Source organism: Notothenia coriiceps, unplaced genomic scaffold, assembly GCF_000735185.1.
Source record: "Notothenia coriiceps isolate Sejong01 unplaced genomic scaffold, NC01 NC01_scaffold00001460, whole genome shotgun sequence".
Taxonomy (NCBI): Eukaryota; Metazoa; Chordata; class Actinopteri; order Perciformes; family Nototheniidae; genus Notothenia; species Notothenia coriiceps.
Genome location: NW_011334161.1, coordinates 322845 through 332520, shown reverse-complemented (window position 1 = coordinate 332520; position 9676 = coordinate 322845). Strand labels below are relative to the sequence as shown.

The window sequence follows — 9676 nt, the reverse complement described above, 5'->3', positions numbered from 1 at the left end:
AGTATCTATAGGGATTGAATAGCTGACACAGTTGGAGGAAAGGGTTTACAGCAATAGAAATGGTCAACTGATGAACTAGAAATGTACAAAAAAACATGCTGAAATGATGATTTCATGTAACAGAATAATGCTGTCTAGAATTCTGAGCATAAACAAGTTATTACTTTATGTGTCGAGTAAAGCTAAATAAAGTATTTGAAATCCTCTTGGATCAACAGCAAATTCCTCTTCACAAAGCTGAATCATGACAAATTGACTTTTTAGAGACAATTGTTTTTGAAGTAAATGGTAAATGGACTGTACTTATATAGCGCTTTATCCAGTCTTTAAGACCCCTCAAAGCNACGAGAGACAGAACGAGAGCAAGACAGACAGACATTACGAGAGCGAGACAGTTTGTCCCCGTACCACTGCTGTAGATCACTGCCGGTACGTACGCTGGGTCCCAGCGTACGTACCGGCAGTGATCTACAGCAGTGGTACGGGGACAAACTGTCTCGCTCTCGTAATGTCTGTCTGTCTTGCTCTCGTTCTGTCTCTCGTACCACTCTCGGTTCCACTTTTACTTTTGCACGCTACCTGTCTCACTCTTTTCCGGCCTCCAGCTTTTCCTGCTGGAACCCGCCGCTTAAAGGTGGGGGGCGCGGACCGGCCATAGAGCCCATAGCGTTAAAGGTGGTGGCCGTTAGCTGTAAAAATCCATAGATTAGCCGCACCGTTATATAAACCGCAGCGTCGAAAAATGGGAAAAAAGGCGCGGCTTATAGTCCGAAAATTACGTTACATAATGATTGTGGTGATATTCAGAAATGAAAAAACTGCTTCCTCAGCTCAAGTTGGGTTTCCATACGGAGGACATTGCAATGTGGTATTTTATGCAGCAGCATCCGACTTTATCCATTAGTTTTTCTAATAAAAGACTTAAATTGCTACTGGAAAGCTCGTCGAAGTATAGCTGAGGGGGGGGATTGTCCAACACACACTTTTGCTAACATCACTTTAAGATTGGATCAGCAGATCTGCTGAGCAGCCAGTTTCAGTGTGTATAAGTAGAGCACATTTACAAGGTGTCTCAGCAAAATGCAACCGCAGGAAATCTATTTTAAAACCACAACGAGCCTAAAATGGAGAGTATCATCTGGAAGCAGCAGGTCGGTTTCTAGACAAACTGATTTCATGTCCTTTCGCAATCTGCTGAAGAGAGGATTGTGTAAAGAGTGTCAGGAGAACCAGTCGGGGGAGTCTGAAGCTCATTCTCTGCTGCCACCATCCTTCAAAAGCCAGAGAACTAGTTCTGAAGGATTGCTGTTAGCGTTACTCTACACGCCTTCCTGTTCCAGTTAGGCCATTTATCATATATCTCTCCACATTCATTGTAATGAATTATACATACTATTAAAGTGGATAAAGGGCAGTTTGACCTAAATCCAAGGGAAGGAAAAAGCCAAGCACCTTTGTTGTTCCAGGACACAATAGTCAACATCTCGTGTTTACATAAGGCCAAATACAAATACTTTTTTTCCATTGTTTTGTGAGAAATAGGTTTAGTGTTTGAGATACTTGCTCGTCTCTGCATGCTTGTTCTTTTCACGTCCTAACTTGTGTTATCTGAATGCTCTCACCCTCAGGTCATAAGCTTCACACCAGAGACAGTCGCTGCCTTTATCGCTGTCGTGGGGATCCTCTCAATAATAGCCCAGGTACGACAAAATACGCTTCTGCTGTAGAATTGCATGTGATATTGAGGAGTCATGTTCTGAGTGTTATTATTGTGTTTTTTGTCTATAACGTGGCAGAAAAGGGTAAAAGATTTCAGAATTCACAAAATCCCAGAACCCAAGTTGCCAATTTGAAGTCTAAAATAAGTACTTCCATTCAAAGGAGAAATAACAAAAGGAAAAAGCTTTGGGAAGAGCAGCAGAGGACGGACAGACATGTGATGGATGTGTGTACACAGCAGACAGTCTTCATTTTTCTTGCTTTGTCTAAAACAAACTTGTTTTTCAGTGTACCATTACAGAAGACAAAGGTGGTAAAGCTATCCAAACTATTGACATTTCATTTTAACATTGTTTCAGATAATCTTTCCGTCCATATAAGATTCAATAGTGATTACAAAAAATATTGAAAAGGTTTTGATAAATGATTCAATGCGTGTTTAAGGTTTCTTGTATGACCTTTGTTCTGTGTTTCCTCAGACGGTGGTGTTGGGGGTCCTGATGCGCTCCATCGGGAACAAGAACACCATCCTGCTGGGCCTGGGCTTCCAGATCCTCCAGCTGGCGTGGTACGGCTTCGGCTCTCAGCCCTGGTCAGTAAACACACACACACACACACACACACACACACACACACACACACACACACACACACACACACACACACACACACACCTTTCCACTACTTTTATTTATATTTACAAGTCGAATACCCAATATTCTAAAAACAATCAAATATGTTTTTCAATTCCACTTATTGAATCCCAAAAGTGAAGTTGAGCTCAGGTTTCAAATTAGTTGGCAAGGTTTACCAAAGTGAGTACTGATGTAAGAAAGAAAATGTAATCAGTCAGTGAATATAATTCAAGGAAGGAAGTAAGTTTGGCTAACATGACTAACATTTCCTGCGACATGGTGCAATACTGCAGTCATAGTCATAATGCCTGTGACTAAGTGAGTGATGGCCCGTTCAACCCCAGGGAAAAGGTGAATAACTTCTGCATAGCACATCAATTAACCTTTTGAATAAAAAAGAAAATCATAAAATACTTTAAAGCAAAGGATTTAAAAAAAATTCTTCTGCCTTTTTTTTGTTGATTTTTGTGACTGTGAAGAGAGATTCCTTAAAAATGGAGTACAGTCTGATATAAAACTGACATGGAAACTATTCAAATCTAGATGTCAATGGTTTTGCGTTAAAATATGTTGTTGTTGTAATACCGTGACAAACCACCAGAGGGAAGCATAGCCTCAATCCACAGCACTGTAACCAGATACTGGTGATAGTCTATTCTGATAGTGTAGTGTTGTAACTCGAAACCTTTAGTTTGACTATTGCGTAATAGTTTTTTTTACACGTGCACAGGCATTTAACTGTCTTTGACCTTACAGTTTGAGATGAATCGCCTGTCAAACATGCCTTTGTATGGCAAAATAAACAGTAGTAAAACTAATCCTTCTGTGTTCATTCACTTGTAATTGGAGAGATTGTGGTTTTTATAAAAAAAATCCCCCACCCACCCACACAGGCCACACTATCAGTTTCACTTCTCTTGTAGTGAGATCATATCAACTGCGTCAGTTTCTCTTGTTGTTTTTGCCAAGAAGTCGGAGTGACCCACAATGTGTATTGATCCTGAAGGAAAACATTCACGACCTGTCTCCTTGTTGCTCCGCTCTGCTTTGGTCAATACCCAGGAAATTAGGTTGAAAAAAGGTCAAGCTGTTCCCTGTTCACAAAAATATAAACAATATCCTCTGTCTAGTGTCTATGTTTGGGATTATCATTCGAATTTCTACAATTTCAAGGCAGTCAAGTTTATGATGGAAATACAAAACATCGTCACGGTTTTAGTTTTTCGTGACAGTGACATTTTGGAATTTGTCATCTCGGTCCCTGTTTACTTAGTGAATGTCCCCGCTGTGGGACAAATAAAGGGTTTCTGATTTAATAATAGCAGTTTTGTTAAATTGAAATAAATATTTGACCATTTATTCAGATACGTTTTTTTACACATACGGTTTTAACCAAAATCTGTGTACCAACCTTTCATCCACCTTTTAAAGAACATGTACAAATCAAATTCTTAAAAGGTTAAATAAAGCTTTGTTTGTATCCTTAACAAATGTGTGTTGTTGGCTGTAGGATGATGTGGGCTGCTGGAGCGGTGGCAGCCATGTCGAGCATCACCTTCCCCGCCATCAGCGCCATCGTGTCCCGCAACGCAGACCCCGACCAACAAGGTAAACACTCAGCTGATACATCTCTCACCTTTTCTCTGTCTTGTTGTTAAACTAAGCATGTATACGTGTTCTTTTTCTTTAAACAGAGTGCTATCTGTGATCTTTTAATTAATATAACCGTTCTGCTCAAGTAAAAAAGTCTTAAATAAGTTAAATGATTGAAACACAAAGTACAAAATGTACAAAGACGTATGTAGATGTTCAGTTTGCCCTCTGAAATGTAGCATGTATCATCTTGACAGCATTGTGTTTCTCTCCGTCTGCCTGTAGGAGTTGTCCAGGGGATGATTACTGGAATCCGGGGCCTCTGTAACGGTTTGGGCCCCGCTCTTTACGGTTTTGTCTTCTACCTGTTCCACGTGGAGCTGACGGACCCAGACGGAACCGAGAAAGGTGGCAAACCAAACATGGCCAACCCCACTGATGAGGTAGTTGCACAATACTGTTACACAATACAAACATGTTGCACATATTGAAGCTGTACTTAAAGAGACAGCTCCTCAAAATAAGAAAAACGTATTTGTCTCATACCTGTAATGCTATTATTGTTTTGGTGTGAATGTTATGACCTCTAGACATATCTGTCTTCTATCAAATATGATGTTATTTCATGGCACTTGTGGTGCTTAAAGTGGTAAAAAAATAAATACAGCTCTTTCTAGAAAACAGGAACCGGTTACTCAACATAGTCCACAGATCTTGTTGTGAACACTTTTATGGAAGCACCATTTTCTTTCTACAGAAATACACCTTCCAACCATATCACTGCACAGGAGGAAGCAGCTAGTTCATGGAGAAAAGACTTGTGTGTTGGCTGGTGTAGTTTGATACAGGAAACATATGGTCTTGGTCAACAATGAGACAATGCAACAATCTCGATTCATAAATATATCTACATGTATCTATATTAGATTTTTTATAGTGAACTGTCCCTTTAAACAGGATGTGAAGTGACTGTTATTTTGTATATATTGATTGTTGCGTTTTTATTTAGGTCTTAATGTGTGCACATGTAAAAATGTGTCTTTGATTCTGTGTATATATCTACATATTTGCACACCTATTTTTATATACATTTGTTTTTATTTTCAGTATTGTGGGAAACGGTATTTCGTTCTCTCCGTCTGTACACACAAACTGGAAGATTGACAATAAAGTTGACTTTGATGATTCTCTGTCTTTCTTTCAGAGTTCCATCATCCCAGGCCCCCCCTTCCTGTTTGGTGCGTGCTCCGTGCTGCTGTCCCTGCTGGTGGCGCTGTTCATCCCGGAGCACACGGGGCCCGGCGGGAGGCCCGGGGCCTACAAGAAGCACAGCAACGGGGCCCAGAGTCACTCCCACAGCCCCCAGGGCAGCGGGGCCGAGGGCAAGGAGCCGCTGCTGGAGGACAGCAGCGTATAACCACATCTCCGGGGGGCAGAAAGCTCCAACCAACCAAACACACACACGGACTGATACACACATTTCACCACATGGACACACACTCACCTCAGGCACACATCAGACTCAAGTGCCACCAAGAGGTGTTTGTGTCCACGGCACAAAAAGTGGGCACCCCTAACTTAGTGGCCCTTTTCTTTCTTTCTTTTTTAAAGCAGGGTATAGGGAAGACTCTCAAAGCGCCCCGTTATAAAGAAAGAGAGTGCGTTGAGGATCATTTGCTTTGGGCTGCAGTGGAAAGGTGTGTGACCCGGTTGAGCTGGACTCTTATCCTTGGTTTCTATTAAAGCAGTGACAGAGAGCGAACAACAGCTTGCACCCCCCCTTCTCCTGGTGCAAAACCAACCAGGGTGTTTTTGTTTTGGTCAAACGTTACTAAATCCCTGTGTGATAATTCATGTTCCTCTGAAGCCAGTGAAGTGGCAACTTTGCTTGTCCAACGAGGGTTTAACAAACAGATCGTTGAGCACTTGTCTAAGCTAACCTCTGATTGGATGCTTGTGATGCAGCTCTGTTAAAGTCTCTGGAGAAGTGAACTCAGATCTTACTCTGAATGCACAGCAGAAACCTGCGAGGGGAGTCTCTGTTGGAGAGCGCTGCCTAATCAAGGTCAGGATGGGTCAACCAGTTCCGATATAAAAAGCTTCGTAAGACCACACTTTGTCGCAACATCCCACTTCTTACAGAGAGAGGTGGGAGAGAGACTACTTTATTAGCAGAAACTGTTTCTTAATGTTTACTTGCCATTCTCTAGATTAGTAGTACAGTTTGGGTTGTATATTTTCTCCGTTAGAAACTGAAGGCTAGTTGTGCTTCAAGTTTTTATTCAAGAAACAAATGTTGCCTCGAAGTGACTTAATATATATATATAAATATATATATTAATTATGTAACCTGTATGAAGACCGAGGTCTGAGAAGGCTCTGTAATCTTTACGCTATCGCTCCCATCGGAGCCGTTACACACTTTTTATTCCTCCTGTTTTCAAGCCCACGTTAATTTGTTTCCGGACATTTATCACCATCATGGTCAAGGCTTACAAAAAAACTGGTTTTTTAATTTCATAAGCTTCTGGAACATTTGTAGCTAGAGAGGAGTCGCTATCAGGATACAGAGTCTTTGAATTCATATCATTAGGTTGAACAGAATATCACTCGTGCTGCTGCAGTAGATCATTCAAAGGTTAAGTGTGATGTAATGAGCAATGAAACGGTTTCACAGAACCCCTGGCGCTTAATGTAATCTTCATACAGTCAACAGGCACTGCATATTTCCCAAATTGTAATTAACAGATGGTAGACATTTCAGATGTGAAGCATCTCAAGGAACTGGCTTTTAACTCGCAATTGTGTAGGCATCCGATTCTCCACAAAAGGAGCGGTTTGGTTATTGTCAGACCGGTGTGTGCACTTTAACCCGCACCACCTTTAGGAAAACAAATTTGTAGCCAAACAAATAATTGTTGCCCCCCTACAGGCTAGGAAGGAAACAGCTGCTTAGAGTTTAGCAGATGTGACCGCTGCAGGTGGTTTTAAAATATCCACCAAAAAACATGCTAACTGAAAAACTCAAACTATTCCATCATAAAGTGTCTCGAGGATCAAGTTCCAATGTATTCATTCATAAAAACATGGAAATAACAGTGTTCACATCCTAGTAAACCAAAGCAAATATAGAAAATAAATTCCCATGAGTTTAAAACAACACAAAACAACCTTTCAAACAGAATGAAAAAAAAAAACAGAATTAGAATATGAGTTTTGATCCTGCCTCCTACCCCCTAGTATACATTCAAATTAAGCAGCCTGTGATTTTGAATCCATTCCTTGGTCGACGCCTCACCCTTAAACAGGTTTTAGTCAAATCGAGCCAGTGGTTTTTGCACATCGGCATATCTGTCAGCTGTTACCTTTCCAGCCAATAGGTGGCTCAGGTTCAACATGACCCTCAGAAACTGTTGCAGCTCCATGATCCAATGATTTAGATCTACACCTATTTTGGGGTGTTTCATCAGTGACACTGTGATCCCTTTTGTTCACAAACTGCACGAGAAAATGATCCTAGAAGTTCATTTATAAATGCCTCGGGTGCATTTAAATCAAAGCCTGACACGGACTCGAAGCTAAGTGGGTGTGACGCTGTCTAACATCTATCTGAAGAGAAATGTTCGTCTTATATTTTGTGCCAAATGTTTTATTTTTCTTGGTTTGCTTTTTCATACAGTGTGTGTGTGTGTGTACGTGTGCTTGCTCACTTGAGTGATTTGAATATTTTCTTTTGTGTGTCTTAATTTCTTTGGCTGAAGATTTAAGTTTTAGTGCTCAAACTTCATCTGATCATTTTTAGGAATCTTTTGGTTAGATGGTTAATCTGTTCAGTTTCAATCTTCAATTAACAACAAGCATTTCACTGTGTGTAGTTACATTTGATATTAGTCCCAGATTGATCAGTAGATAACAAGTCACTGAATGTTTGAAGCCAAGTTGTACATGTTGACCACACTATACCCTCAACATTTTGACTTAACCTGTCCTAGTTTTTATTATTTCAGAAGGGGAGTTACTAGACAGGAGGCCATCGGTGTCGATTTATTCTCTAAATATCATATAGTTCTTTATCATTTATTGGACCAACACATTGGTAAACAATTCAGATCCTACACAAATTGGTAAGATTCTGCACCAGCCCATGTGCACCCGTACATTTTCCAAGCAGAAGACTGTAAATGTACAAACGTCACCTGTACGTACAGCTAATGTATATATCTATCGCTCAAGGAGACGGCCACCTCTTGGTCTATTTGGTTGTATGGTGCAATTATTATTCTATATTTCTCAAGATTTACCTGCTAGCCACTCCTGTTTTTAGTACGATGTGGTTTGTGGCCTGAACCCCCCTCTCTGTGTGCCTAAAATTAGCCAAGAAATGAGTATGGCAACATAAGTAAATGGTGGTTATTATGTAAATATGGGAAACTAATGACAAACTATTTATTAAAGGTTTATTGTACAATGAAATGTTTGAGTTGTCTTTGTGAGTTTTGGGAGGTGTGTTTCATTATTGAGCCAAAGCTAATTGAGTGAGCAAGTAAACATTAAATAATTCTCATGTGTTTTGTTTAAACAGGGATCTTAAATATAATGGCTGCTAAATCCTATTTGATCCCATAACAAATAGTTAGTAACCCATTCATCTTTTACTGACTCTTCGTAATACCAGTTCTTTTTTGTTTAAAGCTCTCACTTTTCTGGTTAGTTGTTTAGTAATCCTGCCCTTCGGACTTCTATCGCGGCTCTAATGCCTCCCTCCACCAACACACTGTCTGTTATTAATGCACAGACATAAGCTTACTTACTCTCTGAGCCTTTCTTTATTAAAGCCACATGGAGGCAGTAGTAAAGTCTGGCAGGAAACGAGGCCATCACTCCCCTGAGCAAGTGTAGGTGGGCGGTTTGATCCAGAATCAAGTCATTTCAGAGCCAGAATGATATCTATTTGAATGTTAAAAGCAGCTACTGTAATAACGTGCTGGGGAGAGGAATGTGTGGTGGTTCATGAGCTATCTGAATATATTAAACATTCCAGATAATCATTTGAACAACATTAGGCTTTTCTTTGACCTTTCTGTGCCTCTATGGTACAATAACGTTAACTTAAAGGTCAGCGCTCACAAGAGTTTTGTATCCACAGCTTTAACTTTAAAAATATCCTTTTTCTTTTAGTATTTAGTGTGTCATCAGTCTTGTAGAAATTTGTATTTGTAGCCTCAAGACCCTTTCACAAACATGCATCATAATCCTTTACTCTTTTATATTTCTCCTATTACTTGGATAGACTTGTTGTATCTATCAAGCCCTTTTGAAATGTTGCTTTATTTAGAAACGGTTACCTCTTGATATAGGTGCCCCAATGTTTTAACTTTTAGATTTGATGGTACATTTTCAAAGACAAACATATCAAGAACGACAACAAGCACGCAATACTGAAACAAATAAATAATTGAATAACAGATGGGGAGGAATTACAGGGTCAATCTATTTGATGCATGTGTTCCTATACAACAAGTAGTGTAGACAAAGGAACAAATACATGCACGTGGTCTTGTAACAGTACATGGTTTACTCCAAAACTTAAACTAACTTTTATTATTATTATTTAATGTATTTGTTCTCCTCTTTCTCCTGATGGATTCTCTATGACTCAATAAAGGTTCCCAAATGAATTAGAGGTTGCAATCATTAAGACATGTTCAACTTCTTAAAGTATTTTTTCA

General features: G+C 39.8%; 1 protein-coding gene across 1 annotated transcript; it reads left to right on the top strand.

The window, feature by feature from the left end:
* The first annotated feature begins 1594 nt into the window (after nt 1-1594).
* On the top strand, nt 1595-8420 carry LOC104961274 (hippocampus abundant transcript 1 protein-like). Its single transcript, XM_010789540.1, has 5 exons — nt 1595-1700; nt 2199-2311; nt 3865-3962; nt 4233-4390; nt 5152-8420. The coding sequence occupies exons 2-5, from the start codon at nt 2220-2222 to the stop codon at nt 5362-5364; spliced, it is 561 nt and encodes a 186-aa protein (XP_010787842.1). The 5' UTR covers nt 1595-1700; nt 2199-2219; the 3' UTR covers nt 5365-8420.
* The last annotated feature ends 1256 nt before the right edge of the window (nt 8421-9676 follow it).